Below are 22,670 nucleotides of genomic sequence, written 5' to 3' on the forward strand. Positions count from 1 at the left end.
ATCATCCTTTAGGTAAGATAAAGGTTTTTTAAAAAGTGAGACTGACTACCTTGCTGTTGGTAATTGGCATTTACACAGCATCTCTCATACAAGTTGGATTTTGATCAAATCTGGTCAGTCACGATGAAGTATACTCTGCAAATCTATAAGAATTCACAAATCTGCATTAAAATGCTAGCAAAGTTACTTTTAATTTCTTTTTAACTCCTGCCTAAATTCTGTGTAGGCAAGAACAAGCAGGCGTTTAAACAATCTGCTGATGTGTCTCATCTCCATTGCTGAAATGGAGTAGAGTGGGAGAAGGTGAGAAGTGACTTCTCCTGTGCCGGAAGGCAGTGCAGTCTTTCCGCCCTAGACTTCCACTTGCCTGATGATGGCTCATTTGGTAAACATAACCCCATTGTTGATGTTTTTTTTGGAGAGAGGGGGCAGTTTAGTAGCCTATTGTGTAGAAGAAGGAATTCTTTTTAGCCTGAAATTAGGAAAATCCACAAAATAGGTGTTACACACACAGAAAGAAAGTTGCTAACTCAGGAAGATACGTAGTTATCTGAATAGGCCTTTTGAGAGGGAATTAATCCACCAACGCACAGGGTCTCCGACTGGTCTGTGGTGTACTCAGTCCTGTAGCACATGGTTTCCTCATCACTAGGTTATCATTGGTAGGTGTCCTCAAGTTAGTTTCCAACTCACAGGGACCCCGTGTGACAGAACAGGACCGCCCCATGGGGGTTTAGGCTGTAACCTTTATGGGAGCAGACGAATCCTCATGTCTTTCTCACTTGGAGCCACTGGGTAGGTTTGAACCCCCAAGCACTCGGTTAGCAGCCAAGTGTTTAACCATTTCACCACTAGCGCTCCTTAATCACTAACGTGTTCTAAGAGTTTGACTTTTAGTGGGTCTGAATATAGAAAGCCCAGCTTCTTTTCCCAGTCTTTAATGTTTCTGGGTGTGGAATGGGCTAATTACTTGCATGAAGTCCACAAGCTATTTACGGTTCCCCAGTGTGGTCTTGTCTTGTAGTCTGCATTTTCATTTTGACTCTTCAGAGCCTCCCTCACCCTAATGGTGAAGCACACAGCCTTAGCCTTAGCCTTAGCCTTAGCCTTAGCCTTACCCTCAAGGCTTCAAGAGCAATGTGAACACAACTCAGGATCTGGTTTTCTGCTGACAGTAGATTAGAGGTGCCAAGCAGATTCAGAATATTGGAGTAACAGTGAATACAAAAGTTATAAATTAGTGTAAATTACTTTGAATATAGTGATTAATTTCCACTCCAGTTGTCAGGTTTCTGTTCTCCTGAGCATACTGGAACCCAGGTAACGACAATTTCTGTAGTCTTGTTTTGGGGAGGGGCTGTTGAGTGAACACTAGAGGAGCAGGTGGCTGCCTGGTAGTGGAGTTCATTCCCAGCTTCCATACCTGTGTCCAGCCAAGGCTACATGCCCTTTGGGCCGCCGACAATTTTCTCAGGTTATTCGGTGCAGCTTGTAGATGCAAAGAGCAGTCTAGAGTCACAAGGTTCCTGAGCTGAAGGTGGCCTCTGCCTCTCCCACTCTGAGTACTGAGACCATGGAAGGGCTGTGAAAAGCTGCCTGTACCCCTGTTGTACTGACTCTCAGTTTCTTTGGGACCTGCGTCTTAGAGGGGACCTCCATGGCTGTGCTGATGCCCCTCTGTGACTCGGGTGTCCTCCTGAATTGGTTACCATCTCCCCTTTTGTCAAGGGGAATGAATTTGGTTTCCTTCAGACATTCTCCACTAGTTCTGTTTAGTTTCACAATGTAACAGTGACAAATTCGGAGTGATTTCTGCCAAATACTCCAGTTGTTTGAGAGCAGCATTATACAATGTCACTTCATTCTATAGCTTTAAAATTATCGTGGTAATGAAGCAGCTTTGTAGCCTCAGAGTTTTTCTAAGGGCTGAGTGTCCCTCACAAACTGAAATTACTGAAATCAGTTAACTGTTGAGATCTGCTCTTCCATTTGTTTAATCTCTTCTGATGAATGTTTCCTGGTGGTTTTCTTTTTCAGCTCCCAGGACAGGATCATAACCTGTTCTCTATCCCGCCTCACCTCACTGTTGCTTACTGGCTTTTTTAAAGGTCTTAGAAAACCTTACCGAGATTAGGAACACCAGAGAAGCTCTTATGCCCTTGTCACGTCCATGGAGCTCATCAACTTTAATCTTTAATCTGGAGTGCCATTGAACATTTCTGAGCATGGGAAAAATATGCAAGTAAATCCGAAGAACGTGATCTTTTGAAACTTTTCATAGAATTGGTTTTAAAATAAGATTCTGTTCCTTTCTTAAAGTATCTTCTCACCGGTATGAAACACCTAATGATGCCATTGAGGTGATAAGTCCTGCCAGTTCACCTGCACCACCCCAGGAGAAGCTGCAGGCCTATCAAGCAGAGGTGGTTAAGACAAGTCCAGCAGAAAGTATGTCTTTTTTAGCTACTGGTTTCTATCTGTTCATGTTTGCATTTATCATTTCCTTATAGTTACCTGTTCAAACTGTGTTAAGAAATAACTTTTTTTAGTTGTTTTAGGATAATTTTATATGGGTCTACATTAGAATTACTTAAAACTGTACTAATGAAAAACTACTTTTAAACTGATATTGATTACTCTTTTGTTTATATTTTAATAATAGAAAATAATTGATACTAATTTTGTTTGCCCACTTCTGACTTCATATGTTATTTTAGTAGTCCTCTGACTTCTGTCAATGAATATTTTTTTCTTTAAAATTAAGATATATAAATTCTGTGTTTAGAGTTATGTACCACACCCCTTTACTGTGTTTATTTTGGACAATGAGTAAAAGGAGAGCCTCCCTGGAGTCAAACATGGTCTGTTCTCTCCCAGCTGATCCCAGCAGACAGTACGAAGGACCATTGCACCACTACCGACCACAGCAGGAATCACCGCCTCCCCAGCAGCAGCTGCCATCCTCTTCACCGGCAGAGGGCGCAGGGCAGGTGCCCAGGACCCACCGACTCATCACCCTGGCTGACCACATCTGCGTAAGCTGATGGTTATTCTTATTGGTTAAGTTTTTTTTTTTATCATGAGGAAGGCACATTTATATAGAAAGAAAAAAACCACAGTAAGAATGTGTCTACATTTTTTTATGCTGCCTTTTTTTTGTTTGCAAGTACTTAATAAGTTTAACTACTTTATTCTTTTTTCATTCACAGCAAATTATCACACAAGACCTGGTTAGAAATCCAGGCTCCGCACAGCCCCCCCAGCAGCCTCCCGCCTCCACATTCCAAAATGCACCATCCGCTTTGGTGTCTGCACCTGTGAGGGCTAAGACATCAAATCGCTACAGCCCAGATTCTCAGTCGCAGTCCGTCCACCATCAAAGACCAGGCTCAAGGCTCTCTCCAGAAAATCTTGTGGACAAATCCAGGGGAAGGTATGGTCTTTATTTTGAACCATATGTAAATTTCCAAACAATAAAATAATTTTACTATATCTACAAGATAGGGGATTGATTTCTAACACCTAAAGTTTATCTGCCTTCTTCCCTTGGAAAGTGTAAATGAGGGTTTTTCCTCTCTGTTATTCTCGGAATGTCTGCTACCTGAGTAATTTGTGTTATGTCTTTTTAATGTATATTCAAAGTATATTAAAAAAATCAATTGTTATATTCTGTTTGTCAGTTTGCAAAGTTAGTTCTGAAGAATGTATAGTTTGGTAGGAGTTTAAGGACACTTGAGTGGTCCTTTAAGATTGTAAAAATGTTTCTCTCGCTTAATAATTTCTATTGGGCCAGCAGCAATAGATGTTGAGGAAGGTGGCATTGAATAGTGGAAAGTGAGGCCAATAGAGCCGTCATGGCAGGTAGCACATTTCATATGTAAGGGCTGTCTGATAGAGAATATATCTTCTTACCTGATGTTCTGTGCTTGAATTAAAAAAGAGAGAGAGAGGTAGAGTTTCCGGTTCAGGATGGTAGACTAAGCATTGTTGTTAATTTTTGTCAAGTTGATTCTGACTCATGGTGACCCCATGTGCAGCAGAGTAAAGCTGCTCCACAGGGTTTTCTTGGCTGTAATCTTAACAGAGACAGATCTCCAGGCCTGTCATACTGGCTGGGTTTGAACTGCTAAACCACTTGTGCCACCTGGGGATCTTGACAAAATATTACCAAAAATCAAAACCAAACCCATTGCCCTTGTGTTGATATCAACTCAGAGCAACCCTATAGGACAGAGTAGAACTGTCCCATAGGGATTCCAGGGCTGTCATCTTTACAGAATATCTTTCTTCTGCAGAGTGACTGGTGGGTTCAAATCTCCAACTTTTTGGTCAGCAGCTAAGCACTTTAACCACTGCAGCACCAGGGCTCCTTGACAAAATATTAGCACATGTTAAATTATAGTAAAGGAGCAAAGAGAATCAGTTCATGAAAGTGCTGAAAATAATCCTGGGTTACCAACAGATCAGAGATTCTGGCAAATATCTGGCAGGCACACACAGTGGATGGATAAACCAGAGTAGTAGAAGCCATGGCTCAGAGAATGAAAGAGAAATTTGTAGCAAAGGTAGTTATCCAGGCTGTCTGCCATCCCCTTAAATATGCAAAGAACCGAAAGAATTAAGAATAATGTATGAAGAAGCTGGATGGTCGTCTTTTAAAAAGCTTTATCGTGGAAGTTTCCAAACACACACAAAAGCAGACAGGATAGCGTAATAAACCTCCATGATTCCATCACCCAGCTTCAGTAATCATCAGCATATTGCCAATTTTGTGTCAGTTTTATCCCCACGCACCCCCACTCCCAAGGTGGATTATTTTGAAGCAAATCCTAGACATAATCATGAAGAAGCTGAGTGATTGTTAGGATAAGATTTAAGTTTATTCTTTCAACAACAACAGTAAAAATAAATGTGGTTATCGAAGAAGAGCAGAAAGTTGTATTGCAAAGTCATGGTCCGTTCCTGAAGCAAAATAATATATAGCAAATTTTTGAGCAATTGATGGCATTTAAGAAAAGAGAATCCATTTGACTTTTTCACTGGTAATTTCTACATTACTATATCTGTGCATTTGAATGAGGACTGTGACACTTCTTTCATTGGTCTCAGTCATATTACATGGTTTTATGGTTTAAAACATTCGCGCACTCCAGTGTTGTAAGATACCATTACACCCACTCCTCACTTATTAACGTGGTTAGGTTCCAAAGACCCAGGTCGTTATGCGAAAATCAGCGTTACGTTAAAATGGAGGACGACTGCATCATTACGAAACTGCCAAACTACTGAGAATCATGGTCCAGCCAAGTTGACATATAACCTTAACCACCATCACAGCCAGCATTACTCTCGTCTCATACCTCAGTGTTCGTTACTGCCAGACATAGGTCGTTAATGTGCAAGAGTCGGAGAGTAGACTTTTTACTGTTATCTCAGATGCGAAGTGTCAGATAATAAGATGGTTGGTAAGTGAGGAGTAGGTGTAATTGATTTTCAGTACAGCCTAGAAGCAAAACAGGAGTGTTTTTGTAATTCTAGAATAGAGTGTAAATGCTATACATCACATAAAAAAGGCTGACAGGTCTTGTGGGGAGGGCATTAAAAAAAAAAAAGAACAGTTGAAGTATGCCATCCAAAGTCAAAATAGACAAACCAGAGTTTCAAATAAAATGGACAGCAGCATAAAGGTGGTCAAGTCCTTCATCCTTCGTGGGAGTTGATCCCGTTTCAAGCTTGATGAATCAAGAAATAAAGGTATAAGATTATTTAGGATTCGAGAGTACCCATCACAAGAACTAAAAGAAATGGTAAAAATGGCTACCTCTAATAATTAGATGGAGTTGATGGGGAAAGAAAATCTTATTTTTTTTCTATGTGTTTCAATAGCTACATTATACTGAAGTTATACTTAACTATTATAGTAATAAAATGCAGATGTCAAATGTTTCTCTCACATTATCTTTACCGGCATGGTATACAGAGGGAGAACATGACATTGCAGGGAACTGCTCAGCCCTTGAACGGCGTAATTAGAACCTGTAATGATTCACATGACACAAGTCCTTAGGTTTCAGTTCCCTGTTCAGCCTGTAACTCTAATAAGTCATGATGCAAACTAGGCAGTCCCTGGCCACAGGTAGGATGAGAGGCTGATGTTGAAGTGTATACTGAGCCTCAGGACAGAACCCCTAGCCTGCTGCTTACCCTGCGGCACCATCTGGTAATGTGACTTGTGAATCTGTAGGGCATGCATGGGGGTAATGGGCAGTAACAGGGATTTTTTTTATATATACCTAGGTATATAGTGAATACCTGAGGCAACTTTTTTTTTTTCTCTGATATAAATAGGCAACTTTTTTTGCCTTTTCCCGAATGAAGTAATGAGTTAACCAGTTTCTGTTAAGGGTAAACCCTGAGTGAACCCTTGAAGCACAGTCTAATATTTTACATGTTACGATATTAGGCCTGGAAAATCCCCAGAGAGGAGTCACGTCTCTTCAGAGACCTACGAGCCCATCTCCCCACCCCAGGTTCCAGTTGTGCATGAGAAACAGGACAGCATGCTGCTGTTGTCTCAGCGAGGAGCAGAGTCCACGGAGCAGAGGTGAGGAGAGGAGTGTGCTGCGTGTCTGACGGCTGCCATTTACGAGTGTGTGTGTGCTCATCACTGCCTGCAGATTTTCCTTAAGTCGATGCCTTCTTTCGCTTTTTACTTCGGTGTCAGGAGAAGACTCACAGAGGATCATTTAGTCTGTTCTAATGACCTGATGCAGTGGATTTTAATGAGGAAATTGTAGTATTTAAATAGGTTACAGAAAAAATTTGTTCATTTTCATCTTGAAATTAAGTACATTTAGGTTTTTTTTTTTTAATCTTCTTTTGGCTGGGTGGTCAGCCACTGATTCAACCAACATTTGAGTGCTTACCATGTATTGAACGATGTGGATTATTTATGGAGGAAGGCCTGTGCAGAACTTCTTTACATAGTTTATCTTACCTATCTCTAACCCTCACCACAACGCTGTGAACTATTAGATTTGACCCCCTTCCGCTCCTTTTCCACCAGAGTGACTTGTCTGAATTTCATAATAGGATCAAGTGCTAAGATGACATCCGAGTTCCTTCATGGAACTTATGGACTTACGCTGCATCCAACTTTTATTTGCTGCCACTTCACCCCATATTTTATTCATTTTCCATATCAAGTTGTTTATTGTTCCCTGAATTACTTTCAGTCCATTCTCGTGCTGTTTCCTTGGTGTGGACCATCCTCCCCTGATGCTCTGAAAGGCAAATAGAAGGCAGTAAGAGGGAAGAGTCCAGTTTTAAACCAACATCTCTCTAACTCCCACTGATGTTGTATTTCTTAAAAATATATATTTAAAGTTAATTATTTACTGAATGTATTCATAGTCAACAAAACAGATGCGGGGACCTTTCAATGAAATGAGGAAGAAAACCCATTTTTAGAGAGCAACGATGTTAAATTTAGTTGTTCATTTACATGTCTTCCCTTAAGTTTGTGAGATGTGTGAACACAGGGACTGTGTCTTCATCTTTTTTTCTATCACCTTATTCATCTTTCTTGGCATATAGTAGGTGCTCTCTCTCATGTTTGAGTGAATGAATCCACATGGCCAGACTGGCTTTACCAACTGCCCTCCATATCTTCTCTGTTACCACCTCTGGCTCTAGTGAGGTTCTAGTGGGCCTTAGTTACTAGGGAAAACATGTCTTTAAAAATCTGTTAGTGTAGAACAGAAAACCCTAAGGCATCCTCCAGAAAACTACTGAAACTAATAGAGGAGTTCAGCAGAGTATCAGGATACAAGATAAATATATAAAAATCAGTTGGATTCCTCCACACCAACAAAATGAACATTGAAGAGGAAATCACCAAATCAATGACATTTACAGTAGCCCCCAAGAAGATGAAATACTTAGGAATAAATCTTACCAGAGATGTAAAAGACATACAAAGAAAACTACGGTACACTTCTGCAAGAAACCAAAAGAGACTTACATAAGTGGAAGAACATACCTTGCTCATGAATTAAAAAAGAAAACCAAACCCACTGCTGTCGAGTCAATTCAGACTCATAGCGATCCTACCCATGAGCTATGAGATGCTCATGGATAAGAAGACTTAATATTATAAAAATGTCTGTTCTACCAAAAGCGATCTATACATTTAATGCAATTCCAATGCAAATCCCAAGGACATTCTTTAATGAGATGGAGAAAGAAATCACCAGCTTCATGTGGAAGGGAAAGAGGCCCTGGATAAATAAGGCATTACTGAAAAAGAAGAACAAAGTGGGAGGCCTTACTTTATCTGATTTTAGAACCTGTTATACAGCCACAGTAGTCAAAACAGCCTGGTACTGGTACAACAACAGATACATGGACCAATGGAACAGAATTGAGAATCCAGACATAAGTCCATCCACATATGAGCAGCTGATATTTGACAAAGGCCCCAAAACAGTTAAATGGGGGAAATAGAGTCTTTTTAACAAATGGTGCTGGCATAACTGGATATCCGTCTGCAAAAAAATGAAACAAGACCCATACCTCACTCCATGCACAAAAACGAGCTCAAAATGAATCAAAGACCTAAATATAAAATCTAAAATGATAAAGATCATGGAAGAAAAAATAGGGACAACATTAGGAGCCCTAATACATGGCATAAACAGTATCCAAAACATTAAGAATGCAGAAGAAAATCTAGATAACTGGGAGCTCCTAAAAATCAAACACCTATGCTCATCCAAAGACTTCACCAAAAGAATAAAAAGACTACCTACAGACTGGGAAAAAGTTTTTAGCTCTGACATTTCCAATCAGCATCTGATCTCTAAAATCTACATGAAACTGCAAAAATTCAACTACAAAAAGACAAATAACCCTATTTAAAAATGGGCAAAAGATAAGAATAGACACTTCACTCAAGAAGACATTCAGGTAGCTAACAGATACATGAGGAAATGTTCACGATCATTAGCCATTAGAGAAATGCAGATCAAAACTACAATGAGATTTCATCTCACTCCAACAAGGCTGGCATTAATCCAAAAAGCGCGAATAAATGCTGGAGAGGCTGTGGAGAGATTGGAACACTTATACACTGCTGGTGGGAATGTAAAATGGTACAACCACTTTGGAAATCCATTTGGCGCTTCCCTAAAAAGCTAGAAATAGAACTACTATACGATCCAACAATCGCACTCCTTGGAATATATCCTAGAGAAATAAAAGCCTTTACACAAACAGATATATGCACACCCATGTTTACTGCAGCACTGTTTACAATAGCAAAAAGGGAAGCAACCAAGGTTCCCATCAATGGATGGATGGATAAATAAATTATGGTATAGTCACACAGTGGAATAGTACATATCGATAAAGAACAGTGAGGAATCTGTGAACATTTCATAACATGGAGGAACCTGGAAGGCATTACGCTGAGTGAAATCAGTTGCAAAAGGACAAATATTGTATAAGACCACTAGTATAAGAACTTGAGAAATAGTTTAAACTGAGAAGAAAACATTCTTTTGTGGTTACAAGGGGAGGGAGGGAGGGTCGGTGGGAGAGGGGTATTCACTAATTAGTTGGTAGATAAGAACTACTTTAGGTGAAGGGAAAGACAACACACAGCACAGGGGAGGTCAGCACAACTGGACTAAACCAAAAGCAAAGAAGCTTCCTGAATAAACTGAATGCTTCGAAGGCCAGTATTGCAGGAGCAGGGGTTTGGGGACCATGATTTCAGGGGACATCTAAGTCGATTGGCGTAGTAAAATCTATTAAGAAAACATTCTGCGTCCCACTTTGAAAAGTGGCGTCTGGGGTCTTAAATGCTAGCAAGCAGCCATCTAAGATGCATCAATTGGTCTCAACCCACCTGGATCAAAGGAGAATGAAGAACACCAAGGACACAAGGTAATTACGAGCCCAAGAGACAGAAAGGGCCACATGAACCAGAGACTTACATCATCTTGAGACCAGAAGAACTAGATGATGCCCGGCTACAACCGATGACTGCCCTGACAGAGAACACAACAGAGAACCCCTGAGGGAGCCGGAGAATAGTGGGATGCAGACCCCCAATTCTCATAAAAAGACCAGATTTAATGGCTTGACTGAGACTGGAAGGACCCCGGTTGTCATGGCCCCCAGACCTTCTGTTGGCCCAGAACAGGAACCATTCCCGAAGCCAACTCTTCAGACATGGATTGGACTGGACAATGGGTTGGAGAGGGATGATGGTCAGGAGTAAGCTTCTTGGATCAGGTGGACACTTGAGACTATGTTGGCATCTCCTGCCTGGAGGGGAGATGAGAGGGTAGAGCTGGTTAGAAGCTGGCGAAAAGGACACGAAAAGAGAGAGTGGAGGGAGAGAATAACTGGGAGTGTGTAGCAAGGTGTATAAGTTTTTATGTGAGAGACTGACTTGATTTGTAAACTTTCACTTAAAGCACAATAAAAATTATTTTAAAAAATGTGTTAGTGTAGAAAGCTGCCAATCAAATATGAAGCCCTTTATAGTAAACTTGCTCATCTGTTTGGAGGCTGGAAATGATCCTAAAAGGCAGTTTTTTTTTTATCTGTTCCAGCTGTTCTGGTCAAGTCCAGCTGTTGATAGCTTATTACTGGCATTCAAAATCATTCTGCTAGTCAGACAGTTCCTGGTTCACATGGTAACCATAAATACATCAGTGTTTTATGTTGTTAAGCAGAGAGCATCATAGTAAGTTGTTTTCGGGTTTTACCATTAATACTCATTTACTGCTTGTTCATTCCTTGTTAAAAATTCCTATTCAAGGTTATTTCTATTCCCAGCCCTAATTTTGTGATTTAGTTTTTGGTTTATGGTTACATATTTTTTTTAGGGTTGTAACAACACACACAGTATAGGGAAGCAGTAGTTTTCCAAGTACTGTATGGGTTTTATTATCATTGACAGAAATGTCCCCAAGGTTATGAGTACATGATGATAATAGACATAACTGTGTTCCCAACAGGAATGATTCCCGCTCGCCAGCAAGTATAAGCTACTTGCCGTCGTTCTTCACCAAGCTTGAAAACACTTCACCCATGGTTAAATCAAAGAAGCAGGAAATTTTTCGTAAGTTGAACTCCTCTGGTGGAGGTGACTCTGATATGGGTAAGTGGGATTTCTTTCATGAACCCCAAATTAAACGTGCCTTTTAGTAATGAGCCTGCAGTGCTGCCTCTTCTGTAGTCCTTGAGTTTGGAGGCACAGGGCATTTATCCAGCCACAACTGATCGTGAAGTTCCTTCTTTAAATGTCTGCTAGTTTCGTGAAGATTCCTCAGGGAGCTGGAACGTCCCACTTCTGAAGCTGTCCATTTTATCTTTGGAAAATGCCAGGTTTTTTTCATATGTGGGATGGGATTAGCTCTTTGTAGTTTTAACCCATTGGTGTTAATCTTATCCATTTGGGTTATTTTAAAGCCATTCTTTTTCTTCATCTACATGACATCTCTTCAGATATCTGAAAAGACAGTCATGTCCTTCACAAGCCGTCTTGTCTCTGTAGACATCCCTAGTTTCATCATTTATCACAGGGCTTGGTTCTGAGTACCCCTTCCACCTCAGTGCTCTACACTAAAATCATTTTATTTCGTTTCGCCTGTAGTAGTTCTGAGTAATACAAATAGAGTAGTGTGGTATGATCACTTCCCCATCCTAAGTTCATCGGGAAGGTAGCTTTTGTGGCCGCCACATGACACTGTGAAGTTACACTGCACTTAGTAAGAACACAGATGTCGTGCTCTTTTAGGATCTCCATTCCTACACACTTCTCCCTTACCGAATCTTGGCATTTAGTAGATCCAAGTAATAGGACCAGGCAGTCTGTGCTTGTTCCGTTCCACCTACTTGCCTACCTCCAGCATTTATCTAGATCTCAGTTCAGCATTCATCTTCAAATCTGATTAAGACCACCTTCTAAAAAAATTAATAACATCAATAAAAATAGTAATAGCAAATATGTATGTAGAACCTGCTGTGTGCCGGGCTTTATTCTGAGTACATATGCATATATAAATTTCTTTAATCCTCAAAACAGGCCACATGTTATCTCCAATTAGTAAATGAAAAAATGGAGACGAAGAGGTGTTTAATAACTGGCCTAGGCTCTATAACTACTCAGTAATGGCGTTGGTGTTCACACCCAGGTATTCCACCTGGAGACTGTGCTTCTAACAGCACTGTACTGATAGCATCGTTAGTCAGATCACTAGTAAACATTCACGAGGATAAAGCTCCATGGCATTGGAAACTTTCCTTTGGGTCGGTGTGCATGTGTTAATCAGAACCTTCCTCTTACTGTTACTCAGTACACTTACTTATACTTCCCCTGGGTGTATTTATCCATATCCGTCTTTTCCTCAGGTATGTCCAGTAATAACGGAGGGACTTTGTTAGATGCCTTCCTGAAATCTGGGCATACCATAATCTGCTTTATATCTGTCTCCTGACCCTGTCAAATGAAGTAAAGTTGTGGGCTGAGTAAGAACTGTTAGTGCCAGAGGACATGTGGTTAGGCCTGTGACACTTTGTGATTAATAAATTCTGAAAAAATCAAAGACAAAAAGGATGACTTCAGTGTTGCTTGCTGTTCATGAACTTGTCCTAGCTCCTAATTAACTAGATTCTCTTCATAAGTGACAACAAACCACCTAAAAAGGTAAATATTTTAGAATGCTGACCACAATTGCTATCAAGCTTACAGATATCCCTTCTTTTTTATTATTTATTGTATTTTTCTGTGTCTACTCTCCAGCTGTTTTATCTGTTATTTACAGGTCCTCAAATGTTTCCAACAAAAATACAGTGTTCTCATTTTCAGATTCTCTCAGAACCCTGAGGTGAATTTCAAAGCATAGGGGCGTACAGATTTTATAACAAGCAATTAAGAACTGTTTCACCTTTGTGTGGTTTCTGGTCATCTCCTCTATCTTTTTTCCTCTAGTCTTTGTTTTGCTCATTTAGTGAGAAGAAAATCCTTGACAGGAAAATGCCTGTCAGTAAGTTGAACTGTTCTTCTCACCTCAGGTTAACAGCGTCATTGTTAAAACAGTCATTTATTGAGCAGGGTAGTATGCTGGGTGCTTTCACTATGACAGATGGTCTCTACTCAGGAAGTGTCTGAGGAAACAAGTACCTAACTTTAACAAAGATAAAACTTATTAAGGTCTTAAGGCAAGTACTAACAACATAGCTTTGGTCTGAGATTTTTTTTTTTTTTTTTTTATTGCAAGAATTCTTTTTGACTGTGGAAAGCCTAATCCATATTAAGGAACCAGTGGGCTCATCCTGTCCCGCCCATCAGAAACCATACAGCTTCACTGCAGCTGAACATCTCCCAACTCAGTGTTCCTACAAAAGACACCAAGTACTTCATTCTTTGGGAAACCTAATGCTTTAAAACATTATTTGATCTCTTTGCAGCCTTTGACATTAATGAACTACTTCCCTGTTCCAGAAATGCTCTCTTCTCTTGGCTTTCAGGTACTACTTTCTCCTTTTTTCCCCCTCAATCTTTAGTCATTTCTTCTGTCTTCTTAAAAGCTCAGTCTTGCTTTGCCTGGCTCTCGAATGCTGGCTTTCTGTAGACTCCGTCTCAGCCCTTTTCTTTCTTTCACTGTGATCTCTGAGTCAGCTTATCTCTTTGAGGGGTTTACACTGTCACCTTTATGCGGAAAACCTTTCTCTGGAGTTGAGCATTTTCTCCTGAGCGCTACGCATGTACTCTACTTTGTAGGCCTCATTTCTCCTTGAATATCTCACTGACAATTAAATATCTAAAATAGAACTCACATTCCACCTCCCTACAAAAAAATTCTGTTCCTCAGGAAGTAGCTCCAGTGTTCACTTTCTTGGCAGTCCTCACTCTCCCTCATTCTTCACATCTTCTCAGGGAATCACCTCCCTTCCCCACGTTCCTGAAGAACTACCACGTTGTTACACCTGTTAGTTTGCCATCTGCTTTAAACCAAGGGTCCTCAAAGTGTGTAATACGCATCACGGTCGCCTGGGTCTTGTTACTGCAGTATAGGACCCCAGGAATCTAGGAGCTTGCATTTTTACTGAGCTACAGCAGTGATTGTGATCAGGACAGCCTCAGGGTACAGTAAGCTCCATGACTGAGGGAAGGGATGCATTTTAGTATAGCATCAAACTCTTGTCTTTGGGTGAACTGTATGGAATTGCCTTCATCTGACAATTTCTGATCATTAAAAATTATTCAACTGAATAATTGATTGCTCAATAAATATTTGTAAAATGAAAGAGTCTTATTCCACAAGCTTTTCTGGTAACTAAAAAACCAAGCCCGTTGCTGTTGAGTCACAGTGCCCCTAGAGGACAGATTAGAACTGCCCCATAGAGTTTGCAAGGCTGTAATCTTTATGGAAGCAGACTGCTACATCATTGTCCCATGGAGCAGCTGGTGGGTTCAAACCATCAGCCTTTTGGTTAGTAGCCAAACGCTTAACCACTGCACCACCAGGGCTCCTTCTGTGATAACTACAACCTTGTATTTATCACCCTGTGTTACTTCAGGTTCAGTTAATTTACCGTGAGTGTTATCTGGCCCGTAAGTGAGGCGACTGTCATCTATAGTCACTGTTTTATTTTTCTTCTGGAGAATTTTCTTCTCTTGTCTTGTTTGCATACAGCCTGCCTCCTTGATCAAAAAAAAGCTAGTCTTTTTGCCACCCATTTACTGCCTGTATTCTTGTTTCTCTTTCAAATTCTCAGCATCCAGTTGGAAAAAGCAATGAAAACACCATCTCTGTCCCCAAACTCCTTCCATTTCTTCTTCTTTTTTAAATTCTGCGCTAGGTGAAGTTTACAGAGCAAATTAGTCTCCCATTTGACAGTTCTTATGTAAAGTGTTCTGTGATACTGGTTTCATTTCCCACGGTGTGCCTGCCCTCCCCTCATTACCGTCCTAGGTTTCCAGTTTCTTTTCGTCTGGTTTTTCTGTCCCTTCCGAAGCCATCTCATTTTGCATTTGGGCAAGTATTGTCCTTATGATGTCATATAATTGACTGTTGTAAAGGGGCACACTCCTCTCTGGTGTTATTGTTTATTTATGAGCTGTCTATTGTTTGGCTGAAAGGTGGTCTCTGGGAATGGCTTCTCATTCCGTTTGTGGCACAGTGCCTTATGGGTAGTTCAGGTCTTCTGCTGTTGTTGTTGAATAAGAATTCCAAATTGCACAGTTAGCAGGAATGAAAAAGAATCAACAGAGTCTAGGTCTCATCCAGGGAATACCCTGGAACTCTAGAAGAGCTTCCAGTTCACAACTTTCATACTGTTTGTTGAGGAGTAACCAGTCATATGGTGTCTTTCCCTGGATAACCTCAGGTTGTCTCAAACCCGCTCACACTGGCAGAAGTGAACCCAGACCTCTTCTCTAGCAAGCCTGGACTCCTGCTCTGCAGGCAGGCGTTTCTGTTTGTGTCTCTCCAGCTGGGCAAAGTTTCTTCTCTTCCTTTGGGTTATAGCACTGCTGCTTTGATTTCCCTATCTCAGTTCATTGTTTTTAACTATAATACTATTTTTTGGTGAAAGTTTACACAGCAAGTTCCCATTTAACAGTTTCTATACATACATACAGTTCAATGACATTGGTTACATTTTTCATTACGTGTCAACATTCTCACTGTTTCCATTCTGGTTGTTCCATTTTCATTGATCTAGCTTCCCTGCCCCACCCCCTTACCTTCTCATCTTTATTTTATGAGCCTGTCTTTTACTAACCGAAGGGTGACCTCCGGGTGTGGTTTCAGTGCAAAGTGTAAAGGGTATCTCAGTGCGATAGTCTCAGGAGTTCCTCTAGTCTCTACTAGTTCAGTAAGTCTGGCCTTTTTTTAGACTAGTTTCTTCTTTGAGTCTTTGGTTTCCTTCTTTCTCTTTTGCTCCAGTTGAATATAGATCAGCAGTTGTATCTTAGATGGCTGCTCACAAGCTTTTAAGACCCCAGACACCACTCACCAAAATAGGGTGTAGAACATAAAGTTTGTCAACTATTTCATGCCAGTTGAGGAAGTTGTCCCACAAGACTATGGTCCTAAGCCTTCCAATCTAGTAAACAAATCCCATGAAGTATTTGGTTATGCCTGGGAAGTCTGTAACTGTGCCCCCTTGTGCTTTATTATGTACGTGAATATATATGCAGCACACACGTGTATGTATGTATGCCTCCGGATATGCCTGTACGTGCCCATGTATGTACATGCATATATGCATACATATATACCTGGGTGACCATACCCATATTTTTTGGTTGTTATTGCCGTTGTTACAAAATTGTGTATGTTACAGCATTTACCAAAAACGTCCCTTATTGTATACTTCTTAGTGTCATCATTTACTTTGGTCATATTGTCCATACTTCATCTACATGTGGTATTGCTTTTCCCATCACCAAAATAACCAGTGTCTACTATCTAGAGAGTTAGGGTGTTATTCCCCATCTTCTCCCTCCCATCCCTGGTAACTGGGAGTGAATGTTGTTTTCTGTATGTATACCTGTTCTTGGTTTCTTATAAAAGTGCAATCATACAGTATTTATCCTTTTCTGATTGATCTTACTCAGCGTAACGTCCTCCACATTATATTTTGAGAACTCATCATTATTCCTTACTGTTGCTTGTATCCCATTGTATGTATTACCACATTTTCTTAATCCATTCATCTGCTGTTGGGCTCTTAGGTCGTTGCCATCTTTTTGCTATTGTGAATAATGCCACAAGGAACATGAGTGTGATGTGTCTATCTGTGACACTGCTATTAAATCTCTAGTGTATATACACCTAGGAGTGGGATTGCTGGAGCATAAGATAACTTTACCTTTTTGAGGAGGCACCATACCACTGTCCTTAGCGGCTATACCATTTTGCAGTCCTACCAGCAGTGGGTAAGTGTTCCCATCTCCCCACAGCCTTCCCAGCTTTTGTTTTCTGGTTTTGGTCAGCGCCATCTTTGCAGGGGCCAGACGGTCTCTCGTTGGAGTTTGGACTCTGATGATCATGAACATCTTCTCACGTGTTTGTTGGCTGCTTGAGCACCCTCTTTGGTGAACTGTCTGTTCATGTCCTTTTCCCACTTTTTGTTGGCTGCTTGAGTGCCCTCTTTGGTGGACTGTCCATGTCCTTTTCCCACTTTTCAATTGCATATCGTTTTGCCATTGAGTTGTTGAAGTTTTCTGTATGATTTTTTTCCCAGTCTGTAGGTTCTCTTTTTACTCTTGATAAAGTCTTTTGATGAGCGTAAGTATTTAATTTTTAGGAGGTCCCAGTTATCTAATTTGCCTTCTCGTTTGTGCATTTGTAGTTGTGTTTGATAATCTATTTCTGAAAAAATTTAGGTTTCAGTTTTGTCCTGTTATCTTCCAGGGACATTATATTTTTAGCATTTAGGTCTGTGATCCATTTTGAGTTTTTAGGTATAGTGTGAAGGATGGATCCTGTTTCATTTTTCTCAAATGGACGTCCAGCTTTGCCAACTCCATTTGTTAAAGATCCTGTTTCTTCCCCACTGAATAGACTTTGGCCCCCTGTCAGACATTTATAAGAAGACATCAGCTGCCCATGGATGGATGTACTTCCAGGCTCTCAGTTCTGTTCCATTGGTCTGTGTGTCTGTCACTGAACCAGTACCAACCCATTTTAATTACTGCGGCTTCCATTTTATCTTTACTAAGGGATGAAAAATAAAGGTTTAAATCATGGAGAGTAAAAAGGTTGATTTTATTGTAGGATTTTTTCTTTTTGAGACTTTATCTATTTTGGTGTATATGATTATCACATTGCAATTAACTCAAGTATTTGTTTAAATACAGCAGCTGCTCAGCCAGGAACTGAGATCTTTAATTTGCCAGCAGTCACCGCCTCAGGTGAGATTCATAATGCATTTTTGTCGATAGGAAATGGGTACAGTAGCAGTCATCCAACAGATATGTCAGTAAGAAATGGGTACAGTAGCGGTCATCCCACAGATATGTCCATATGAAATGGGTACAGCAGCGGTCATCCCACAGATATGTCCATATGAAATGGGTACAGCAGCGGTCATCCCACAGATATGTCCATATGAAATGGGTACAGCAGCGGTCATCCCACAGATATGTCCATATGAAATGGGTACAGCAGCGGTCATCCCACAGATATGTCCATATGAAATGGGTACAGCAGTGGTCATCCCACAGATATGTCCATATGAAATGGGTACAGCAGTGGTCATCCCACAGATATGTCCATATGAAATGGGTACAGCAGTGGTCATCCCACAGATATGTCCATATGAAATGGGTACAGCAGTGGTCATCCCACAGATATGTCCATATGAAGTGGGTACAGCAGTGGTCATCCCACAGATATGTCCATATGAAGTGGGTACAGCAGTGGTCATCCCACAGATATGTCAATATGAAATTGGTATAGTTGCGGGCATCCCACAGATATGTCCACATGAAATGGGTACAGTAGTGGTCATCCCACAGATATATATTGAGTGCTGACTTCTTAACAGGGAACTGTTCTAATACACAAAGATGAATGAAGTATTACCTCTGTCTTTAAAAAGCTTATAACCTAGTAAGGGAGGAAGTAGTCAGCAATAAGAAATGAATTGAGATTCAATAAATATTTGTTGAACAAATAAATGAACAAACAGAATCAAAACCATTAAAGAACAGTGTAGGAACTGGGGAACTGAAAAAGAAAACGTAATTGAGTAGCTTTAACACAAGTGGATGATTGATTCGCTTCCTTGAGTTATTATTTGTGTATTCAGACGGCCTCTGTTTGGCTCCCACTGGTGATTTAGGCTACTTAACTAGGTAGTGCTTCAAGTGGGCTGAAGGGCTCTATGTAAGTCTGTCCGTTTCTGTTTCCAGAGAAACAAGCAGAAAATGCTTTTGGTTGTTTTTTCAGGTTCAGTAACCTCTAGAGGTCATTCTTTTGCTGACCCTGCTGGTAATCTCGGTCTAGAAGACATTATCAGGAAGGCTCTCATGGGCAGCTTTGATAACAAAGTGGATGATCACGGAATTGTCATGTCCCAGCCTGTGCCTGGTAGTGCTAACACTGCAGTTGTACCCAGTGGAGAGACACGCAGAGAGGAAAGGGACCCATCACCAAATTCAGGTACAGTTTTCTCTTTTGTACCTTTCTGCTGCTTTTCCCAAGAAAAAGCCAATTTATTTCCCAAGTTCTGATTCAGAGAGATTTTGCCTTTAGGTGTGCTCAGTCACCTCTGAGGGTTTTAGTTACTCTTTCTAAAAAAAAATTTAACCTTTTGAGAACTAGTTGTCTCTAGTGCTTAAGATATTTCAGTTTTGGTTTATTTTCCTTTTTATCTTCAGGCAAAAGATTTCACTATGGTTAAGAAAAAGATTGAAGAGATTGAAGTTTTTCTTAACTCACATTGAGACAAAATCGATTGACATCTTGCTCTGAAAGACGAATACTGTCTTCCCCTTTGTGCTGCCGCCTTCCAGTTTTTATTGACTTAAATATAGGTGTGTGCATACAGGTGTACTCTAAGGTTATAATATTGGTGACTTGTTATGCAATTACAATTATCCTGGTTGCACAGTCGTCGTGTTTTGGCATCTCTGTTCTAAGGTGTGGAAATCCTGGTGGCATAGTGGTTAAGTGCTACAGCTGCTAACCAGAGGGTCGGCAGTTCGAATCCGTCAGGCGCTCCTTGGAAACTCTATGGGGCAGTTCTACTCTGTCCTACAGGGTTGCTATGAGTCGAAATCGACTTGATGGCACTGGGTTTTTTTTTTTTTTTTGGTTTATTATAAGGTGTACTTCTCTCCATGGATTCTTGGTAAGGTTTTCATACTGCAGTTTTTCACAAAGGGGGCTGTTTTCCAGAGTTCTTCCACGTTTGAGAATGTCTTGTTGCCTTTATGTGTATGGGCAGTGACAGCCTGACCTAGCTTTTCTCAGATCGTCCTGTAGACACAATTCCTTTTTTTCTGGCATCCATCACTGTACAAGAAATAAGGCCAGGGTTTTCTTCCCTTTTGTGTGGGTGACTGCCTTATCTGCCTGAAGAATCCTTTCTCTCTCAGTTTAAATAATCAACCGTCAGAATGTGCCGATGTGACCATTCTGTGTCACATCTTCCTGACAGAGTAGGGCCTTGGCATCTGCAGGCTGATTCCCACCCTTGGGAAATGTTCTATTAAATGTTCTTCTGAATTATTTTTCTTTGCTGGGCTCCATTTCAGAAACGCCAGTTATCTTTTTGCTGATAGTCTTTGTGCATCTTATCTTCTAATTAGTCATCTTGATCTTTTTCCATTGGTTTTCCTGTGATTATCTCAAAACTTTCTTCTATACTAGTAATTCCTTTTAGTTGTCTCTTCTGTTCCCTGCTGTTTCTAATTTATTCTGTATTGCTGTAGTTTTGCTAAGAGTCCTTGGGTAGCCTGAACAGTTAATATGCTTGGCTGTTAACCGGAAGGTTGGCTGTTTGAGTCCTTTCTGAGGCAGCACAGAAGAAAAGCCTGGCAGTCTGCTTCCAAAAACTCAGTTATGAAAACCTTATGGGGCACAGCTCTTCAATTCTGACACCCATGGGGTCCTCCTGAATCAAAATCAGCTCAATGGAAACTGGTTTTTATAGATTTTACACTTGTTTCCTAAGTTGTCTCTTTTTGGTTGTTCACTGAGCTTTTTTTGTAGACTAGCTTTTTCTTCAGCATATGAAGCACCTTTCCCTCCTCTGCATTTTTTAGTATTTTCTCCCTGATCATCAAGGACTTTCATCTGTTCTCTTTCCAGCTTCTTTGAGGGCTAGAAGTTGCTTTCTATTCACTTTTTTTCGTATCCTGAAGGATTTCTGGGCAGGGTCAAATTGTTCTACTAGGACTGAGGAAAAAGTTTGCTGGTGACCTAGGCTCTGCTCTTTTGAGACCTTTGTGATGTTTCCCACTCGCTGGAGCCTCTGCTGAGTTCACCAATTAAACAGAGCCTTGAAAAATGGAAAGGCCACCAAGACCTGCCAGGGGTCTGCTGAGGTCCTGCAGTGACGTGAAAGGCTTCTGCCCCATACAGCTGTTTTTCCTTGGCATACTTTTTTTTTATGTAGCGTATCAGTTCTCCGTGTGTTTCCCTATAAATCTGGAGGAAGGTAGGGGTAAGGCAGGATCCCTGGTGGTGCCGTAGTTAAAGCACTCGGTTGCTAACCAAAAAGTTGGTGGTTCAAAGCCACCAGCTGCTCCTCGAGAGATGTGGCAGCCTTCTTCCATAGAGATTTACAGCCTTGGAAGCCCTATGGGACAGTTCTACTCTGTCCTTTAGGGTCGCTATGAGCTGGAATCAACTCCACAGCTGCAGGTTTCGGGTTTGTTTGTTTAGGGCTAAGGTAGGAGCCCATAGTGGTTAAGCGCTTAGCTGATAAAGGTTGGCAGTTCAAACCCACCAGTAGCTCCACAGGAGAAAGACCTAACGATCTGTTCCTGTAACGATTACAGCCTAGGAAACCCTATGGGGCAGTTCTACTGTGTCCTATAGGGTTGCTGTGAGGTGGCACAACAACAACAGGGGGAAGGAGTGAGGATCTAAGGTTTTTGCTAGCTTATTTCCTTAGCACAGCTTCTGTGCTTCAAGGCTAGGAAGGAAGCCTTGATGCTCCAGAAATTCAGTTCTTTGGTTTCCACATTTCTAAGTTTATGGCATAAAGTTGCCACCACCCCCCCCCCCCTTTTTTTTTCGGTTGCTGCAAGTAAAATTCGGCTTCCTTTTTTTTATTTCATTGGGTACTAAGATCTGGATGCTTCATGTTACCGCTTGTCAGTGTTTCCATAGGTTTTTAAGTTGAAAATTTAAATACTGTACATCAATAATTAATAACTGACCTTTTTTTTTTCAGGAGGAGGAGTCTGCAAACCAAAGCTGATCAGCAAGTCAAACAGCAGGAAATCTAAGTCTCCTATCCCTGGGCAAGGCTACCTGGGAACCGAGCGGCCCTCTTCAGTGTCCTCTGTGCATTCAGAAGGGGACTACCATCGGCAAACGCCGGGGTGGGCCTGGGAAGACAGGCCCTCTTCAACAGGTGAGACGCTTGTTTCACTGGCAGAAGCGGAGACTTAAGGCAGTTTCTACCAGTATCTTGATTATGACTGAAAAGATCAGAAGCTTTGTTTGGAAAGCTCTGTCTCCATTACTGACCATTAGTAGATTTCACTTTCCAGCACAGAAAATGAACGCACATAATGGCAACCCTTTCAAGGACGCTATATCTCACTAGCACAAAGGTAGAGCTGAGAACCTACTTCTGCAGCATGCTGGTGGACAACATCTGCTGTCTGCAAAACAAGGCTGTAGCTTCGTTTCTTTCATGAACGGCACCTCCACGTTAAGTGCCGCCTTCAAGGCAGCTTTACCTTTAGCCTGTCATAGAAACATTCTCAGAAGGTTCTGAAGGTAACATTAAGAAATTAAAGTCAGAAATGGCACGAGTTTTTTTTTAAAAAGCAGTTCTCTCTCTGAAGGCTCACCACTTACAAACCAACCAACGAAAACCAATATTCTAGGATATTAATGTTTTCCATTTGTGTCTATTTGTAAATGCTTTATATCATGGTAGTTTTATAAGAGAACAGA

At 40.9% G+C, this 22,670-nt stretch overlaps 1 protein-coding gene across 15 annotated transcripts in view; it reads left to right on the forward strand.

Moving 5' to 3' along the window:
- The window catches only part of NCOR1 (nuclear receptor corepressor 1), a 251,600-nt gene that overhangs the window by 216,875 nt on the left and 12,055 nt on the right, over positions 1–22,670 (forward strand). For 11 of the 15 annotated variants that reach the window (XR_010318467.1, XM_064271844.1, XM_064271852.1 and 8 more), the window contains 8 exons: positions 2,320–2,448; positions 2,878–3,035; positions 3,210–3,433; positions 6,464–6,604; positions 11,031–11,173; positions 17,888–17,941; positions 18,981–19,193; positions 21,937–22,119. Coding sequence is in view for 14 of the 15 variants with exons in the window: in XM_064271844.1 (XP_064127914.1) it covers positions 2,320–2,448; positions 2,878–3,035; positions 3,210–3,433; positions 6,464–6,604; positions 11,031–11,173; positions 17,888–17,941; positions 18,981–19,193; positions 21,937–22,119 (1,245 nt within the window). In the remaining variant the exon portion in view is untranslated. The remainder of the gene's footprint in view (positions 1–2,319; positions 2,449–2,877; positions 3,036–3,209; positions 3,434–6,463; positions 6,605–11,030; positions 11,174–17,887; positions 17,942–18,980; positions 19,194–21,936; positions 22,120–22,670) is intronic. The other 4 variants (XM_064271846.1, XM_064271850.1, XM_064271851.1 and 1 more) reach the window with 4 other exon arrangements.

This window comes from Loxodonta africana, chromosome 18, assembly GCF_030014295.1.
Source record: "Loxodonta africana isolate mLoxAfr1 chromosome 18, mLoxAfr1.hap2, whole genome shotgun sequence".
In the NCBI taxonomy this organism is placed as follows: Eukaryota; Metazoa; Chordata; class Mammalia; order Proboscidea; family Elephantidae; genus Loxodonta; species Loxodonta africana.